The 21,024-nt window shown below is 38.5% G+C and overlaps 1 protein-coding gene across 1 annotated transcript in view; it reads right to left on the bottom strand.

The window, feature by feature from the left end:
* Positions 1-1,068: 1,068 nt before the first annotated feature.
* fam117ba (family with sequence similarity 117 member Ba) overlaps positions 1,069-21,024 on the bottom strand; it is a 21,731-nt gene continuing 1,775 nt past the window's right edge. Inside the window, exons 2-8 of the mRNA XM_007230872.3 lie at positions 18,346-18,486; positions 17,155-17,238; positions 15,952-16,062; positions 12,945-13,088; positions 8,812-9,037; positions 7,559-7,679; positions 1,069-6,894 (exon numbers count right to left, since the gene is read on the bottom strand). Of these exons, the coding sequence (XP_007230934.3) occupies positions 6,606-6,894; positions 7,559-7,679; positions 8,812-9,037; positions 12,945-13,088; positions 15,952-16,062; positions 17,155-17,238; positions 18,346-18,366 (996 nt within the window). The 5' untranslated portion in view covers positions 18,367-18,486 and the 3' untranslated portion in view covers positions 1,069-6,605. The remainder of the gene's footprint in view (positions 6,895-7,558; positions 7,680-8,811; positions 9,038-12,944; positions 13,089-15,951; positions 16,063-17,154; positions 17,239-18,345; positions 18,487-21,024) is intronic.

The following is a 21,024-nucleotide window of genomic DNA, read 5'->3' as shown; positions in this document are numbered from 1 at the left end:
TATTTGATTGAATAAATAGTATATTGAGAGTTATTTAACATTAAGGAGTAATTACATTCATTTTGTATTACATCTGGTTACATTTTCTTATATTTATAAGTTACATCTGGCCCTCAGAGGACAGCCAATATGCCAATGTGGCCCTCGGCAAAAATGAGTTTGAGACCCCTGCTCTACAGAGATACAGAGCTCTACATATTATTTCACAAATACTGTTTATTTGCCTATTTTAACAAATTTAGTAAAAGTATTGTACTAAATTGGCTTACATTATGAGTTGCAGTATATGAGTTTTATTTGTTGCTGTCGTCCAGCACAGATTATACTACGGTATATAAATGCAAACATATCAGAATATTATGACCATGTTTTGTTTCTCTGCATACTTTATTATCCTTCTTTCACCCTGTTCTTAATGATCAGGACCTGAGCATTTAAGAACAGGGTAAAAGGAGGATAATACAGAACTACTGTCTGTAGTTATAAAACTACAAAATTGCCTACATGAACAATGGAGCTGTTGTGTGGAATAAGAAAAGTGTAGAAACAAGGAGGTGGTCATAATATTCTGAAATAAAATGTGAACTTTTAGATTCAGCTTAACTGAGGCCTGTTTCTAAAAAAAATCAAAAAAACATTCATATTCTGTTAAACTGGCTTTATGTTGAGGTGTGCTGTGAAAAAAAAGAAAAAAATTGTTCCAAGAAATGAACTCCAATCACCAGCCTGAGGTTTTTATTGCACAAAGTGTTTAGTGTTAAAATAATGTTGAGGTGAGCGTTCTTCAAAAGATCTAGACTGTTCTAGATGGTGGAAGACGGCTTCAGGATGTTCCTCACCTATTTCGGAGCATCAAGACTGGACGTTCCTGCACTGGATTTATGCAAAATAAGATAAATGACAGCTTTACCCACACCGTTCCTGCCTGAATGCACATGACTTGTCTTTTCTGACATGATGGAAAGACTTTTCATACACTTTTTTCCTTCAGTGTTGCATTATGTATGTCAGCGTGACTGTATAAGTGAGGAAGCACCGAAATATTTGGCTGAAACGGAACAAAAACGATACTTTTGTTTGTTTTTATTTTGGAAATTTGCAGTTTTTCCCCCACAATTTAGTAAATTAAATAGCTTAAATGTGCGTTTCTTGCTTTTCAAAGACAAAGCTATTACAAAACTGTACAGGACTAGGGTAGTAGTGGCCACAGCACAATTGAAAAATATTTATTGAACACTGAATATTGAGTATTTTTAATATTGCAGCAGACACACCAACAGTAACTACAAAGTACTTGGAGTTATGAATATAACTTAATTTTGGGAGATTGATCCACGCCCTTACTCCTCCCACTATATATACCCACCCATATCCTTCTTTCCTTCCCCTTTTTTTCCCCTGTATCTTCTCTTTTTGGGGGGGGGCTTCAGCTTCACGCTGTCCAAAACATCCTGAGTTTGCATTCCTCCTTTTCATTCCAGTTCAAGGGCGTGGGAAATACTAGCAACATTACAATTACCTCAGCAGTGCTAATCTATTCATGAATTAACTTTAGAAATGCTACTCAAGTCACATGTGAATGCGATATACACACTTTTGGTACACTAACATTACTATCCTGGTCCTGTACATCTTGTATCTTTTAACTGTAAAACAGCCACTTTGTGAAGTGGTAGTAAACTGATCCACAGTGTGATAATAGGTAATGCTTAACACTCTGCATTAATTATGTGAGAGTAGAGTGTAAACTGGCATTTATTGTATCTCCCTGCCCAATCTCAAGCGAGCACTCTATTATTTAGTGCCACCTCTGCTTAACACAATCCTGACGTTAGAGGATTACACTTCAATGTGACATCATATATCATATTTCATCATTTAGCATTAATTATACAGTCGAGCACCAAAGTGCTTTTTTTTCCTTTTGGTTTGCTAAATATTCGGTGCATCCCTTTGTGTAAAAAGCCTTTTGTTCTTTATTTCTTCATGAATAAACAGAAAGAATGTACACAGGCACCATTTGTGGCTGCTTTCAACCCATTTATTTTATGCAACATATGCCTTTGTTTCAGTTTAAATTAAAACAATGGAATTGTTCTGTTTGTGGGCGGGGCACTGGACAAATGAGTTCTTTACAGTGACCGTGCCGATGTGATGACCAATGTCCAGACGGTAAATAAAACTCCTTTTATTTGAGCAGATTTTTTTTTTTTTGTTGTGTGCTTGGGTCTTTTTTTTTTCTTTTTACAGATTTTGGTCGGAGAAATCCTGGGATGCTGGAAGGCTTTTGTACAATACTGAAAAAATCAAAACCAGATAAAATAAGATAAGATAAAAAAAAAAAACTCAGATTTTACAGTCACTTAAAACAGGACGATTCACACACAGCAACTATTATACAATGAGCACTAGTGAGGGATTTGGCATGTCTGCATGGAATAACAGCCGTTCGTCTAATTTCAACATTACTCATTTTTAAAGGTTTTAAGGCAATGCACTCGGACTCTCTCACGCTTGCCTGCGATGCTTTTGTTTGTTTGTTCGTTTTTTTTAAGGAAGAAATGTAAGCTTCACAGTATGATTCATGTAGTCATTGACGGTATAGTGATGCTACAGTTCCTATCAGTACACAGTTTGCTGGACACAAATTAGGCATAGAATTAGACTGAAATTAATTATAATTTATAATGATTGGCTGGTACCAAAACAGGTCCCTTTTATACAATTAGTAGTGTACTATGTATGCGGGGGTCTTAAGAAATATCGATCTTGTATCGCTAAGATTTGTATTGCAATACTGTATTGATTTTTAATTATTAGATTACATGTAAAAGTTGTTTCAGACGGTGGTTCATTTAGTGCTGTGTTGAAACCCTGCCAACAAGATTTCAGTTAGATCTCGCTGTTCTGATTGGAACCATCATTGTTTAATCAATTTTTTTAATCCTATGTGTAGGGCAGACTATTTAGCTTAGTAAATAGTAGACTAGTAGTAACATTTACATAAACACACATGATTGGCTAAGGTGTGTTTAAAGCTATATTAAGCAGCTCCCATACGTCAGCTAACAGAAGTGGGAAGAGAGCATATAAGAGTATAATTTTTCTCTCTCAGACTCCGGCTGCTGAGGGTGAAGCAGCATGACCTGGGACTTTCATACTTGCAATCCTTAGTGTCAAAATTGATCATTTTTAGTCTGAATCTGAGCTTAATCTGTGTCCTGGGAACCAGCACTCATACTCTCCTGCTTCTCCATTTGCTCCAGTACTTCTCTCTCACCTTAACCTGTTCTTTTTCACACCACCCTCATACTCTACAGGCCAAGTGTTTGGAAGCAACACTCGAGTTAAAATAGGAAGTAATACTCAATATGTCTTTACATAAAACAAATGAGCTACACTCTATAGCTATAAACTATAAAAATGCCTACTTGTTTCCATACATTTGGCCTGTAGTGTATACAATTATGAATAAAAGTCTACACACACTCATCGTGAACATGAATGTCACAGCAATATGTTTTCAAATTGGTTCCCTGACTGGAAACCAACAGTGGCTTGTTGATGGCAAACGGAAAATGTCTGACCAAGGTGCAATTATTTAACATGATAATAGGAGACTTATATATAGAGTTCTGGGAAAAAAATGAGACCACGTAGAAATGATGAGTTTCTTTGATTTTACCAAACTGAAAACCTCTGGAATATAATCAAGAGGAAGATGGATGATCACAAGCCATCCAACTAAGCTAAATTTTTGCACCAGGAGTGGCATAAACGGTTATTCCACCAAATATTAAAACTTTATAAATATGAACTGGTTTTCTTTGCATTATTTAAGGTCTGAAATCTTGTTATTTCTTTTATGAGCCATTTCTCATTGTCTGCAAATAAATGCTCCAAAAATACTTTATTTTTCTTTGGAATTTGGGAGAAATGTTGTCCTCAGTTTATTGTACTCAAACATATACCAATAAATAGCAAAATCAGAGAAACGGTCTCTTTTTTATATTTTTTATATATGACCTTGTATGTGCTAATATAATTTTAAATAACAAACAAAAAATTAAGAACATACACAGAAAATCCTAACGTTTATCTAAATGTTCAAAAATCACTGAAAGCCCAAAATTGCCATGAAGTTCATGCCCATCATGAGTGAATGTACACTTGCAACTGCAACTGTACATGAAATCTCCTAGGCTACATTTTACCTGCATCTAACATTTAAACACTTCTGTATCACTATAGACTCTAACTTCCTGTTCCAACCCACAGCAAAAACAGCATAAATATATATAACATAGCACCAAGTCCCCCGTCTGACCAGCGGTTCACACGAAGCGCATGTAGAGTGAGGGAAAGGGGCGGGGCTCTGTACACTCGGGAGTAAAACAGGGGCGGGGAAAGGTCAGGGCGGGGCCGGAATGGGCGGGGTTTGCTACAGACGGTTTTTGTGAGCGTCAGGCACATTTTTAAGTAAGTCCATCTCATTCATTAGCTACATTATTCCTCTTTGTGTTTTACTGTACACGATGCCCGGGCACCACCTCGGGAGAGTAGGCACAGCTGTGTGCCAGGTTCTCCTCGCTGGCAGACAGTCTCCAGAAGTCACTTCCACTCACGATAAAGGAGGCAAATATTTACATAAAAAGAAACGTGGCTCTCAAAAGGCTTCGATGGTACAATGCAAGAAAAACGAATGTAAAAAGCAGTGCAATGCCAAAAAACGCTCTCTACGTATTTACACAATACATCAGGGTTAAGATCTGTTCATTAAAGAGTACGCTCACGTTTCTACCTCAGACTACCTCATCACTATGGAATACATCTGCAGAAACTGTAGAATAAAAAAACAAAAAAAACAAAACACTTAAGTAGGCTACATTCTCACAGCAGGTAAAAGTGTCCCAAATCTGATCTTTTGATGAGTTATAAAAAACACACTGAATCCAACATTTTCAATTCCATTGTGGTATTAAAATGTAATAAATATCTGTATCAGTCTGATAAGAATTTCATTGGTAGGATAGTAAGGTACCAGACTTTACTATATATTAATATGTGTGGCCGCTATTTCAGTTTATAACCAAATTACGGTAAAACACCTAAAAATCGCAAATGCTCCATGTTATTTAAGACAATTCTATAGAAATAGCCAAGTGCGGCCATAAAAGGCCACTGTTGCAGAGTAAAAAAAGAAAAATAAAACGCTTAAAAATGCAAATCAAAGTGGTTATGGTCAAATAACATGTTCTTTTTACAGTGACCTGAAATGCATTCTCTGTGATAAGCCCAGCCGCAGACACTACAGGAACTCGCTGATAACTCTTGTGATGCTGGAGAAGATAAAACTGAAACTTCATGTAAAGCATTGTTCTTTTGCAAAAATCTGATTTGGGCCACTTTTACATGCTGTGTGAACGCAGCCTTAGATTCTGTTTACACCTGGTCACTTAATGTGGTTTAGACATCAGGATTATATCTTGGTAAGGCCAATCCACATAAAAATGAAAGTGTAAACATCCCCGTATTTTATTTAAAACAGATACAAATCCAATCACTCAAACCACTTCAGGAGATTGTCTGAGATGCATTTGAACTATTATATCTCTGAATATCTCCAACTTGCATTTAGCAACAACAAAACATCATTAATAATTGCTGCACAATTAGCAAATCTGCATACACAGCCATCAGATTTCAGTCTAAATATCAGGAGATGCATTTGTCTACAAGTTTAAGTTTAAATGCATGAGGCTAAAATCAGAATATAATCCAAATCCTAGAATTCACATGAAGTGATAAGGTGTAAACAGGGTCTTATGTTATAGGCCAATGGATTGTCGCACCTTTTTTCTATTATAAATGTCTTAAAAATCCTGTTTTTATTCTATAAAAAAGGAAAGTTTCGTATTTTACTTTTTAACAAACTTCGAATCAGGCAGTTGTTCTTTATATTGTACCCCAGGTAACATGCCCATGGGAAGTCTGAATGGGGAGACCAACTGGAAACCAGAGGCCAGACATTTACCTTTTTGTCCAGTGACAACACATGTGAGATCATGCCCATCGAAAAGCCATCTAGTCCACATTCCACTCATATTAGGAGCATCACATGAGCATGTTGCTTGGAGTGTCATAGTTTCATGATGATTGGACCAATAAACATGTTCCTAAATTAATAAATAAATAAATAATAAATCTTGAATAAAATTTTGACAATGACTATAGACTATAGACTGCTAGTTAAGACATTTGTTTCCTTCTCCTGTAAAGCTGCTGTGTTGCTGATTAGACATTAGTTCTTTATGCATAAGAGTGACAGTATGCTACAGATGCTGCAGATTCCATAGAGATAGAGACATTAGTACCGATACATCTCTTGTTCTCACATTCAAGTTTCAGGTAAACGATCAGGATCATTTGGATGCAGAACTCGAGCCCTGGTGTGGTCACAGCTTTGAGATGTTGGAATCAGATGAGGATAGAGCCTGGTTTTGGGATGATTAGTCAGTCACTGTTTGTCCACCTTGAAATAATGAGGTTCCTCTGAGTGGTTGAGAACGTAGGTGCAGTTCCAGCGTTCGGCTGCAGGAGGGAGTCTAGCCCTCCGGCTCCTCCAGGTGTCGCGGGAGGCGGGGCGACTGTCGGCCGCGGGACAGGACGGGTCCGAGAGAGGGCGACAGGCTGCGCACGTCCACTGAACCGATGGGGACCAGGGAGGGCGAGAGGCTGCGGTAGGTCACCGGTCCGCGGAAGCTCAGCTCCTGGGTGGGCAGCAGGGGCTTCAGGATACTCACCAGGCAGAAGGCGGAGCCACTCTTGGGGATGAAGTTCACCTTGTTTCTGTCGGGACACAGGTATGGGGGGATCACCTGCAGAGGCCTCGGCCTGAGGGAGAAGAAATACAGGAAAATACAGATGTTTAAATCTGTGATTTATACATCTCACCCAGTATGGTATACTGTAACATAACAGACTGGAGTCAGATGTTTGCAGCAAAAAGTAAAAGATTTGGGCAATATGGTATTAAAATAGTATTTCAGTATTTCAGTATTTTCAGTATAAACATTCTTTATTAATTTCCTATTTTATTTTAATATCCTTTTGAAAGTTTAATTTGGCATAATAGTTTCATACATTCATTCCAATTTTCTGTCTGTTTTGTAAACAGCAGTAACTTACCAACATCAAGAAAGATTTAACATAAAATACTAAAAATGTAAGAAGCACCATAATATTAAAGTGCAGAATATTAAGTGCATGTCTTCAAACTGCCAATGTAAAAAAAACCTACAAAAATACCAGAATGCCTGCTGTCAAACTGAATACCATTATTACTGTCAATGCTTTGCAAAATATGCACCGTATTTTGGGGGAAACTGATCTGTGATTATTATGTTTGCATGTGAACGGCAGGTGCATTCTGGTTATTGTAGTGCTGGAGGGGTGTGTGTCTACTGACTGAAAGAAAAGTCCAGGTTTTGGACTTTTCTCTCTGTATCAGGGATGATAAATGCACAGTGGGGGGTGTGTAGGTGGAAGCTGTACTCACTGATTCTCCTCGAACACTTTGACCTTCTCACATCCCTCTGGGGGCTCGCGCTTGAACATGTAGCTGTTGTTGGGTTTTGGGGAGGCGGCGTATTTGGGCAGAGGGGAGTAGGGGCCAAGGTCTATATAGATAAAGAAGAAGTGCTTGGTTAAAAATCGAATCATTTGCAAGCATGCATTAGTACATATACATATTTATTCATTACAAAAGTGCAGTAGCATGTACTTGTATTTAAAAAATATGCTGCTATGTGAGAGATTCTGTCAATAGCAAATAGTGCTTTCCATAGGTTCTCAACTGACTTACTTCCTAACCCCTGTATTCCCCTTTACACTGACAACATTGCAGAAGAGAGTTGAAGGTCATCTGTCTCTGCAGATAGTCAACATTGCCTCCTTTGTTTAATAGTCATTTATATGATAATTTAAAATCCCAACCAAGGTGATGACCATCTGATGACCATCAACCCCCAATGATAACACCCCCCACATACTCCTCCCTAAACCCTTACCCTTTCTCCCCCGCTGTGTTCAAAGCAGTTTTTACTGTATGTAAAGTCATTGTAAGTAAGTCAGTCAGGCGGACACAAAAGAAGGACCAACGACCATCTAAGCCAGTGCCCGTGTAGATTTTCTGTCTGCACGAGAATTAACTCAAGTCAACTCTCAAGCCGTCTCCTGACTTTCTAACATATGGTATACAAGACAGTTTCTATGGCAGTGGCTTTGGGGTGTGTCCTGGTGAGGTATCTGTGTGGAAGTTAGGGTTCCCACGTTCTATGAAGCATGTTTGTGGTTTCTGGTGTGCATCAAGTGATGGCTAAAGTATTAATAAAGTGGATCTTGGTGGCTTCTAGATGGGTTGCTATAGTAGGTAAGGTGCCCAGGTTGATAGCTGAGGTGTTGCTGAGGTGTTTCTTGGTGGTTGCTATGGTATTTCAGATGCTTAATAAGGTGCCTCAGGTGGTTGCTATAGAAGGTGATGGCTACAGCGTTAAATAATGTGTTCAAGGCAGAGGTTATGGCAGATTCTATGGTAGTTTAGGTGTTGTACTGTAGGTGGTTGCTATGGTACTCCATGTGGTTGGTTGGGTGTTATAAGAGTGCTATTAGAGTGTTATCAGACGGTTAATAACCCATATGTATGCAGAAAAAATGTGTCTATGCATATGCCTGACCGAAAAGTTATACAGAAGCATACATTGCATTGAATCTAATCTAATCTAACATATTGTAAGTGTGTGTGTATCTGACCTTTCTCCCTGCTCTCGCTGAGCGTGTCGTCGTTGGGCAGGGGGCTGTTTCCCATGTCGTTCAGGATGCTGAGGTACGAGGGCGACACTGAATCTGCCCGGCTGCTGCTGTTGCTACGATTGCCCAGGCCACCCCCTGAGGGCGTCTGGGTGTCGATGCTGCGGGTGCTGCTGCTGCGCCGGGGCAGAGGTGGGGGGGCGCGGTGCCCATCGGGAACGTCCTGTGGCTTAAATATACACACACAGACATTTACATTAGTTTGGAGACTAAAAATACTGTTTTTGTGGTCAGTGTTAGGGATGCACACTAATCAGCCATAACATTAAAACCACTGACAGGTGAAGTGAAAAAAACACTGATTATCTGATTAAAAGTGCACCTGGGATAGGTACTTAAAGCTGATGGGTTGAATGCAGGGAAAATGTATAGTAAAAAAGATACACATGCTGTTCACATGTGTTCACATAGACATCCAGAGGTGCCATGAGCGTAACTGTTCACACACCTGCCTAAGTGCTACATGTGTTACCTGGGGGCTTCCACCAGAGGCTTACGCATGCCTCTGTGACATTGTACAGATGCAAGTACCAAACTTCCTAAGTCTCCCGGAAGTTGCGGGAGTCTACCGCATATCAATAACGGACTCCTGATGCCCACAAGTCAGATAAAATCCCTAGAATCTAGAATGTGTCGCCCAAGAGTGAACACAGCGCACACGTAGATGACACAGTCTTTTTCCCCCGATTGCTTGTGTGTAAAAGAGAGGGAGAGAAAAGCTCTCCCCTTGTTTGCATATATGCAAAGCAGAGAGGATTCTGATTGGCCTGTTCTCTGCAAAGATGCATGCACGAGCATCATGGCTCCCATCAAAACTCATTTCTCCTCTGACTACTCTAAAGTATATCCATGTCTGGTAAAAGTAAAAAACAATGAAAGTCCTGCCGCTGTACAGTTTGTAAAAGTAATTTTAGCATTTTAGCATTGCTAAAATTGATGTCTAAAGTATCCTTTCTTTAAAACTTTTCATCACATTGATGCTGAGTCCTGCATTACCCCCTAGCGTTTTTTTGTGTGTACTGCAGCTCACATATGTATTTAGTTAATGTCTGTGGATGCACCAAACTGACTCAGAATACATGGGGCAGACATAATGCAAATTTAAACACATAGTTATCAACAAGTTTATTCTAGCCTATGAAATTAAGGCTAGACAAGTAGGTCTAAACATCAGGCAGGTCTACAGAACATCAGGCAGGATTCTGGGATGTTTCCAGTGTGCAGTAATCAGTATCAACCAAATGTGCTTTAAGAAACAACAACTGGTGAACAAACTGATGCTCAAAGAGGCTCCGTCCACCTCAGAATTTACAGCTGCTGCTGACAGCTTTACACTTCTACTCAGTGATAAAACTCTTGCATCGGGGCTGCGACTGAAAAAACAGGAGGACCAATGAGTTTTTTGGCTTTCTTGGTCACATGACATCATGTTCAGTAGCTCCTCCATTTCCACTCACTGTTGTGTTTGCGTGGATCTCTGTGGAAACGTGCACTTAAAGTGTAATTATGGTGCATGGCAATAGCTATGTGAGGTGCTGAAACTCAGAGATGTGCGTCCAGGCAGGACTAAAATTACTGGAGGACTACGTAGTTCAGAAAAAACAGTAGGTAATTCAGCCTATAATTTTCTTAGGGAACATCTGAGAAAAACACATACATGGTCGTTCCGGACTGGAATAAAATCACAGGACCCCAAAAAAGAGGAACTAATCCCGACTGGATAGGGCATTTATCAGTAATGGGAGCTGATTTGGTGAAAAGAGAGGGATTCAATATTAGGCACATGGTTTAAATGTTTGATTAATATAGTTCATTGTATGCTTAAACACATTTTAAAATGTTGCACTTATGTCTATTACAGTCAACAAATTATTCAGATCACACGTTAGGGATGAGTGACACTATAATAATAAAACAAAAACTATAATTGGAATAATTGAAGCCTTTTTGTATAATATTTTATATAATCTCAATAATCTGAAATAAACCAAACTCATGTGCTACCACTATTACGAAAATGTTATCCTGAACTACATATAGTTAAACAAAACTTAATATTTTCTGTAAAGTGAAACACAAAAGGTTAGTGTTGTGTGCAGCTATGGTGAGTATTACATAACACGACAAATAACATCTGAAACACTATTGTTATTCTGAATGCTCCTTTAAGAGATTATGCAGGATGCTTCACTCTGAAGTGATTCTGCAGAGAGTTGGTTGAACTGCTGAAGTCAAGTCTGCTGTTGCGTAACTTGTGCAGTTTTTTTTCTCTGCAAAAAAAGGTCAGCAGCCAGACCTGACTTTTCTTTTTTAAAGCCTTATTTTTTCCCTGGATGTCTGGATTGTAAAGCAATGTAAAAAACACAACTGGGCACGGTATGGTACTAATATACTAGGCAGGGCCTCTCTATCCTCTCAAACAGCCTCAATTCCTCAGTTCAAGATGATAGAAACTGTAAAATCTTAGGTCATGTCAACTGGCACTGATGTGCTAAAGAGCAATGCTTCACATGAAGTTTCAGTTTCATCTTCTCCAGCATTGCAGGAGCTATCAAGGAGTTGCAACATTTGCAAACATGTCAGATTTACTGTTTTTTTTTTACCTTTTACCTGCTGTGTGAACATAGCCTTTGAGATTGTGGTTTATGTTGTTGATGAAACTGCATCATGAAAAATTCCTGCAAATTTTTCAGGAGCACTTTTATGCTGTGATGCTTTAGGCTGATTAAATAATTGCATTAATAATTAGGTGTATAGGTATTTTTAATAAAGTGCTCAGTCAGTGTAATTTACACTTCAGTTGCCTTAAGCCACACTGTGGAAAAAGACTGTAATGCAGTATTTACAATACAACATTTGAGCTCTTCCAAATAAAAAAGCATATATTGGTAATTTTTATATATTTTTTAAAACATTTAAAAAAAAAAAAAAAATTGTAACAATAATAAACACTACACTTTTATTACTGCCCCCTCTCAAATATACAGAGAACTAGCAGCAGTAAAAAAAATAAATCATGATCATAATACATTTTTTAAGTGATTGACACCACTTAATATATTTTAATGTTGTCAATGTAATTCTGATGTTAAAAAAGCTGTATGCGTAAGAAAAATATACGTAGTTTAAGCACAAGCAATATTGTTTTTTATTAAAGTGTCACAAATATGCTCACTGTTCCAACAAGATCCAAAAAGACAGAGTCTCACATGGTGACAGTATGAGATTACTCATGTTGGCTGTTATGTTGTGTAGTATCATATCAGTACCGGTATCGAAAATTTTAAAACGATACCTAGGGGTGTGAGGAGACACTAATATCACGATATGAGACGAGACACGATACTGGGTTCACAAGAACGAGACGAGAGGAGATTTAAAAATAAAATAAAATTAAAAAAAATTCTCTCACACATTGATTTCATAAGAAATAGAAATAAGAATAAGAATAATAAAACTTTTCTAGGTCTTATATAGTGCAAACAATAAGTGCAAACCACAACCAGCCATATTAAGACTATGGTTTGTGTTTTTTTCTCCTAAATCTCTTGTAATTTAACTATGCATAACCATAACCAGTCATATTAAGATTTTTAAATACAGTACAGAGCTAAGGGATTAGTACAACTGCCTATGAAAAACGTGTAGGATTTACTTACAGTATTTACATATGGTTTATGTCTTGTTGGTCACTCTTTTACCGTTTATTGTTTCCACTGGAGCCAAAATGCAGCCAGACAAACAACTTAAAAGTAGCAGAAGCATCTTCTATGCAAATGCCCGAACTTTCCTCTTCTGCTGAGAGCTGCTCTCACTGCCCAGCCACCACACTTGTTGCTATTGCTACTGTGTTGCCAGATCCCGCTTAAAAAGTCCACACTACACTATTTTTTTCCCTGCGAGACAGGTTAAAGCTTGACAAGAAATATCGTCACGGTTTAATCTCGCTAGATTTCGTGCCACAAGATCTCGTCACACCCCTAACGATACCCAGCCCTAGTCAGGACTACTCTCATATTAATCAGCTGAAGGGGACAGCGACTAAATACTCTGACAAAAAAACTTAAAGGACTTACAATGATGACCTCATCTCGCTCTGGAGTGTCTCGTATGATGATGCGCTCGATCTCCTGGTTAAGGCCCTCGATGCTGTTTCGGAAGCGGGGGGGTGTGGACTTGGAGATGGGAATGGGGATCAGGATGGTTTTAGGCATCTGAGACTGAAGAAACACAAAAAAGGACACAGAAATAACAGAACACAGAATAATTATAGTATTATCTGAATACTTCATGGTAATAATGTATTAATATATGTTCTTTGGTAATATATGGTTTCAATGCAGGAGGCCCCACACACATATCCCACAAGTTGGTGAAGTGTTCTTTAGCTTCCATGGGAAATGGCAAAACTCATGGGACATGACATTATTTCCTGTCCCTTGACAGAATAATGTTAGTTAACCTGCAGGTTAATGCAATTTTTTTGCTGTGTTTTTCTACCTGACACCTTATCCCTCGTTCTTATCCCTCTCCAACCTTAAGCATCACAATCTGTTTTTAATATTTGACACTGAGACAATATTTTCCATGCAAATAGACAGGTTCCTGCTGCAAATCACAGCAGGACACTTTGCAAAGGCATCAACCCGAAAAGTCATGCTATCTCAGCACCAAACAGCCAGCTGTAATTCTGTATAAATCATGTCTCATTCACAGATCCTGGAAAAAAGATAAAGAATCAGTTAAAATAAAAAGCAGATTCTAAATGTTCTATAATAATCTATAACAGATGTGACTTTTTATGTAGAACACCTCAATTTGTGTTAGAGGCTGGGTATTGGATATGATACATATCATAACATACATATCATAGGTTATTATTCAATATACAGGTGCTGGTCAATGAATTAGAATAATTTGAAATAGTGCAATCATGAAATTCTTTGAATGCATTTTTTGTGCAGAAAGCAAATCAGGTGTTCACCGCACCTGTCCTACTCGTTAGACTAATCACAGAACTCGTTACCTGGAAAAAAATTTGCTCAGCTGAACTTTCCAAAAGGCCCATTTAGGCCATTTAACTGTGACACTGTTGTTTTATTGAATTAGAATAATGGAGAAACCGTTTCATTGAATTAGAATAATTTTTATTATAATTACAATCATCACTTTCTCAGTATTTTCTGGCTGCCCCCTTGGCTTGTATGACTGCCTGAAGTCTCCGCGGCATCGATTTGACCAGCTTGTCGCAAGTTTCCGCACTCACAGCTTCCCAGGCAGTGGCGATGTTCTGCTTCAGTTGGTCCAGCGTAGTAGGCTTTCTGTCGCGAATTTTCCGCTTGACGATGGCCCAAAGGTTTTCAATGACATTGAGGTCAGGCGAGTTGGCCGGCCATGCCAAAACTTCAAGCTGTTTTTCAGTGAACCAATCTTTGGTCGACTTTGCCACATGAGCCGGTGCAAGATCCTGTTGAAATATGAAGTCTTCTTCGCCGAACTGTTCCTCAACAGTCGGAATCAGGAACGTTTCCAGAACATCTTGATATACGGCAGCATTGAACAGTCTTCTTGAGGAAGCAGAGTTTCCCTACACCTCGAGTGGACATGCATCCCCAGACCATAACGCTCTGGGGAAACTTGACGGATCTTTTCACGCACTCGTGGTTGTAGGTTTCGCCACCACGACGCCAGACACGAGGACCTTGGTCACCGAAGGAGATGCAGAAGCGTGATTCGTCACTGAAGACCGCTTTCTGCCAGTCTTCAGCAGTCCAGTCGCCGTGTTCTTTGGCCCACTTCAGCCGTTTCTCCATTTGTTTCTTGTTCAGCATCGGTTTTACTGCTGGAACGCGAGATTTGAAGCCGAGTTCTCGCAGACGACGGTAAGTGGTTGATCTGGAGACGTCAGCGCCGGTCTGCTTGTTCCACAAGTCGGTGAGCTCGGAAGTGGACTTGAACCGGTTGCTGACTGCGATCTTTCTCAGCTGCTTGTTGTCGCGAGCAGAAGTTTTTCGGACGCCGGAACAGTTGGTGCGCTTGCTGCAGTTTTTCTTGCGAGCTTTGCAGATGGAAGACTGGCTGATGCCGAGCTGCTCAGCAATTTTAGTTTGGGTCAAGCCTTGTTGGCGAAGGGCTTGAATTTGAGCCACTATTCCGGTTGAGAGGTCGCGCTGCTTACCCATGATTGATTTTACAACTTAGAAATTCTACTCAACCCTGACTTTATACTGCACAGTGAACACTCTTCACAGAAAACAAAAAATCGAGCATTTATTCTAATTCAATGAAACGGTTTCTCCATTATTCTAATTCAATAAAACAACAGTGTCACAGTTAAATGGCCTAAATGGGCCTTTTGGAAAGCTCAGCTGAGCAAAGTTTTTTCCAGGTAACGAGTTTTGATTAGTCTAACGAGTAGGACAGGTGCGGTGAACACCTGATTTGCTTTCTGCACAAAAAATGCATTAAAAGAATTTCATGATTGCACTATTTCAAATTATTCTAATTCGTTGACCAGCACCTGTATATTATGTTTTTTTCATTTTCATTTATGATTTGTTGATGTCGCAAACGTGCCCACCAATCAGCTGTACTGATACACACAGTTTCAGATACACTATTTTCTATTATAAGGATTTTTTTTCATCCCTCGTTCCTTCCATTCTGCTGTGCAACCATTCATTGTACTAGAAAATGCACTTTTCTAGCTGACTATGCTGACCTTGCATGTATGAGTTATGAGGGCTACTCTGTTTATTAGGCTGTTCTCTGTATGGAACTGGTGCTGTGACAGATGTGTTAACGCCTGTAGAAATCGTCAGGCCTATTATAAACCAGGCTGCTCCCCCCTGGGAAACACCCCGATGTCCCCCTCTCTGAGCAGCTTAAGGAGTCTCTTAACTGGGGCGACTGTGTGTGAAAGTAGGGCGCTGTACGACTCTCCAGACATCCAGCCTAATTCAGTCAGTCAGGTTCAAAAACACCAGGTTATTGGGGTACTGACACAGGCTCTCTAACACACACACACACACACACACACACACTCACAGGGCCTAGTGACTGAATGGTGGCCATGGTGCTTACCTGTGATTGGATAATAGCATGGTTGCCATTGAAAGGTGATTTGCGCTCTTTGTCCCGTCGGTGGCGACTGCTGCGCTTGCTGCGCTGGAGCTGCTGCCGCAGTTTTGCAATCTGAGGATGAGTACAGGGGATTAAAAATAGAGCAGAATGAGAATGAAGGTCAAAATGTACTTCAGCACTTCTCTACTGGAAGCTAAAATCAATCAAATCAGACAGTCTGTAGAGAAATAGTTTGCGATGGGCAACTACTAGGCCAATCAATACGATTAAAATCTCTTAACATTTTTATCTACATAATATCAATACAATCAGCCATCATCATTACATGTACACTATATGGACAAAAGTATTTGGAGACCTGCTTATAAACTGTTTCTTCTAGAATTAAGTGGAATAAAATGTCTCTACTAGTTTTGGAGCATTGATATGAGGAAAATTATATAAATTGCTTTCAGTGACTAGCCCAAAAGTGCTGGATGATTTGGAGCTTCAGCTTTCCAGAGAACACAGTCCAACTGTTATTATATCACTCCATAGCCTATGCCTGGCATTAGGAATGGTGCCAATATGTTTGTTTTTATCTATTAAAAAACATAACCTCATTACTTCATAAAGAGATTAAACAAGTTGAGTATAACCACGCTTTTAAAACAAAGTTGCCAAACTGACTTATTGACCTCAATTGTCTCTTTTTAGTAAGTAAACACATTGGGTCTTATTGGGATCAGCAAAAATGATTCAAATAATATCCATATATGAGTCAATATTGGATTATTGGGCAAACATTTACACTAAGGGTCATAAATAACAGTACTTAAGACAATAGCCAACACTGGTAAATGGTGTGTAATGTTTCTGCAACGTATTATTAATTGACACTAGTTAAGATGTTATTAAACAATATTAAATGTTAATGCTTAAATAGTTGTAAATAATAATGAATTGAGACAATAAACATTTTATACTGATTAATAATGTCCTAACTACTGTTAATTAATAATTAGTTAAGCCACTCTGTTGTAAATACTGTTAATTAATGTACCCTTATTGAAAAATTTTACCAGTGAAGATTTTGTAGGTTTCAGCTTCAATGTCTAAATAGTCTTAATATTTAAAGGACTACTGATATAAATAGGTGTATTTACTATTCTTCAACTGACAATTTAATGCAGCAGCTGGACTATGTTCAGTTTCTTCTGTTACCTCTTTCAGCTGGTCTGTGCTGCCGCAGGAGGCTGAGCGTTTATGGGAGCCTCTCCTCCGCTCATCTACCCAGGCCCTGGGGGTCTAGATTCACAGCGAAGAAAAGAGAGAGAAAGAAACATGGTTTAAAAAATTAATTTGTGAACAATAAAAAAAAAAAAAAACATAACAGTTTGTTCCACTTAAAGAGAATACATACAATTAGAACTGGACAATATGGCCAAAATTTAAATCACAATATACTGCTTAATTTCAGTCGATACAATATATTTCCGATATTGATATGAAGAGTTTTATAAAAGGTACAACCTATTATTTTACAGCCTGCAGCAGCCTGCCTATCTTGAATGCAGTGCGCTTAAGGTAGTGCACTCTAAACAACATCAGTCAATGACAGACGCTGTACATACTGTACATCTCTTACAACTCTCGACTAATTTTGGGGAGTGTTAATATGATATACTCGTATTACCATCTTGTTCAAAGACTCTTATCTTGAAATTTAAACTTTTTATTGATTCAGCAGATAATGCTGAATGTGTATGCTGAGTGTGATGCTGACAGTTTTTCTGAGCTGGATTACTAGTGTTAGTTAATAACAGGTTGATGGCACTTCACTGGTTAGAAAGTGTAAGCTTTGCCTTTTGTTATGATAAGTGTATTATGCGTGTAGGTTATTCTGAACCAGCATAAAAAAGCTTTTTTAGCGGTTTAGCCACAAAGCTATTAGCCTGACTTAGCCCAGTTGACATGGAACAGACATGGAAGCCGACCTTAGCAGTGTTGGAGCAGGTTAGCTGTGATGTTAATGCAGCTTATTGAGCTTATTTGCTGATGCTAACTGTTTGTCGAGCTGGATAACTCGCTGATAGCTGATAACAGGTTGATAGTACTGCCTACTTGTTAGATAGACAGATGTTATGCTGTTTGATACGATCTTGTTTGTAGTTTACTCTGGGCTTCATTTACAAAGCTCAGAGCATTGGAATGTAGCTGCCTGTTCAACACTAGCAGGTTGTGAGTGAAAATGAAATATCAAATTTAAATCTCAATGTAATTTAAAAACAAATTATATTGTGAGATACATCAATTTTGAATTATTGTCCAACCCTATATACAATAATGTGCAACTATCAAGACAAGCTCAAACAAAACAAAACAATATCATTATTATTCAGCACTGTTACCTACCTGGGTGGCTTTGTCCCTCATTGAGAGGGTGGGGTGGGCGGAGCTTACGTGCTGATGCCAGTTCCCTGATAGGGTGAGTGAGTCCAGGGGAGTGTGGGGCCTCAGTTTTTCAGCTGGATACAGGGCTGTAGTGGGGTGTATCTAATAGGGAAAAATGAATAGATTAGATAAGAAAATTATATCTTCACTAGTTACCATACTTTGATCATTACTATTAATTGATATCACATTTCTGAGCCTATAAGTTTATCTCAGATCCCATTTGATCGTCTTTTTTTTTCAATGTTTGAAAATAGTGTTTTATAACAAGGTTAAAGAACCTTGTAAAAACCTGTATATTAATTTGGGCATGACTTTTTTTCATGAAAAATAAAGCACATTTACAGAAATATTACACAGTAGTTTAGAATAAAGCTGTATTCCATTTACAGTAAAATTCAGAAATCAAAGCTAATACGATATCAAAAAAGCATTTAAATAATTATAAACCACAGTATTTAAAACCTTTCCAAAAACAGTTATCTAAAGATCACAGTTAACTACAACTCGTTTGACAGTTATTTACACTAAAATAATGAATCCAGTTCCTGGTTAGCATTGTTAGCATTTTCCCAGATTAGCACTGTTAGTGATGCTCATTACACAATATTTTGTGCATCCCCTGGTAGGAGTTGGAAAGTACTGTGTGTACGACTGAGTCAATAAAACACCAACAGAAAGAAGTCATAATAAGCTGTATAACAGTCCTGCTTTTACTACTGTAGATGTGCGGTGCCACCATCTTAGATTATGAATATGGGATTGGTTAAACTCCTGGCTTCATGAGTAGTAAATCCAATCTGTAGGAGTTTTCTAGTTAAAATTTTCTACTTGGAAATTCACACCCAAGTTCAAATGGAACACAGCATAAGCCCTGGGTGGGCAAAGTCTCATTTAAGGCAGAAGAAGCCCCAGCCTGAGCAAATGTTCGTCAACAATCTAGCACTTAGCATCTAGCAATGAAGCGCTAACTCACAACAACATTAGGTGAATGACATTAAAACTGTGTAAATTCAGCTCCATAGCCACAGATATAGTAATACTGTAAGTATTTAAATCTGAATTTAGTATTTTTAACTACATAATAAAGTCGATAATTTCTTAGTGTAATTCATAAATTAGTCCTATTTCTGAGCTTTAAAACTTTCAACATGTTAAGTTCACATAAATAAAATTCAAATGTAAAAAAAAGACTGCACTCTATATTAAGCTGTTTTTCTCTCTTCTGCACTGTAAGAGCACTTCACACCATTCACTGAGCGAGTGAAGTGCTCTCTGTCTATGGAGGAAGAAAAGCAGCCTTTGTTTACAGATGTCACATGGTGGAGAATAGATTCGAGTCTCTATGAAATCACAAATAATAATAAAAAACGTATTAAACATACTATACCACATAGTTAAATAAGCTGGAGTCAGCATGTTTTGTGTATGTTATCTTAAAGTTAAGTTTAAACCAATTTATAATAAAATGCATTGAGTGCAACTGGTCAGTGGTGTTTTATAATAAGAATAACGATAATATATTGCTGTATTTACAACACTAAACTTAACACATTAAATAGCACAAACTGCAATTCTGCAAAATAAGATATATACAGGGGTTGGACAATGAAACTAAAACACCTGGATTTAGACCACAATAATTTACTGTCCCGACGGACAGTTCTGGTGGAAAGAGACTTGAGGTGCACATTAAATTCTGCCGTGATTTGGGCAGCCGTGGTTTTATGTTTTATGGTTACAATTCGGGTTAGCACCCGAACATCCCTTTAAGACAGCTTCCTTATGCGTCCACAGTTAATCCTTTTGGATGTGGTTGGATGTACATTACCCTGGATACGGTGGCTCTTGATACATCACAAAGACTTGCTGTCTTGGTCACAGATGTGCCAGCAGGACAGATGACAGATGTGCCAGCAGGACGTGCACCAACAATTTGTCCTCTTTTGAACTCTGGTATGTCACTCATAATGTTGAGTGCATTGCAATATTCTGAGCAGAACTGAGCTCTTACCCTGGTAATTGAACCTTCACACTCTGCTCTTACTGGTGCAATGTGCAATTAATGAAGATTGTGCCACCAAGCTGCTCCAATTTAGCCATGAAACCTCCCACACTAAAATGACAGGTGTATCAGTTTCATTGTCCAACCCCTGTACATACATACACACACAGAAGAAAAATAAAAGTAAATTCTAAATCAAACATAAATTATATTAAAAAAACACAATTTTACTGTTCAAGCATAATGAGACAAATAATATAATCATAATATGATAATATATAGATTGTATTACACTAAAATGCCATTCTATACAAGTACATTACACTGATACAAATATGGCAATACAATTGATATACTCAGCTATATCTTATTTTGTTATTGCAACTGCCAGTAGGGCTGTAAGGCGGCCAAGCTAGGATGCTGCATGTTGCTGTTGTTGATGATGATGACAATTATGATGATGCATTTTTGCGCATCTAATCTCTTAAAATCGGTCCTCTGTTCTCCTTTCCAGTCTGATCCTTTTTCATTCATTGATATTAACCTAGGATCTGGAAGTCACTCCCTCAGTCACACACAGAGTGCAGTCCCTCTGGCATGAGTCACTTGGTTTACTCCTACTACGCCGTCTTACG

Source organism: Astyanax mexicanus, chromosome 5 (assembly GCF_023375975.1).
Source record: "Astyanax mexicanus isolate ESR-SI-001 chromosome 5, AstMex3_surface, whole genome shotgun sequence".
Taxonomy (NCBI): Eukaryota; Metazoa; Chordata; class Actinopteri; order Characiformes; family Acestrorhamphidae; genus Astyanax; species Astyanax mexicanus.
The sequence above is the reverse complement of the archived record's forward strand: the minus strand, read 5'-3'. Positions and strand labels throughout refer to the sequence as shown.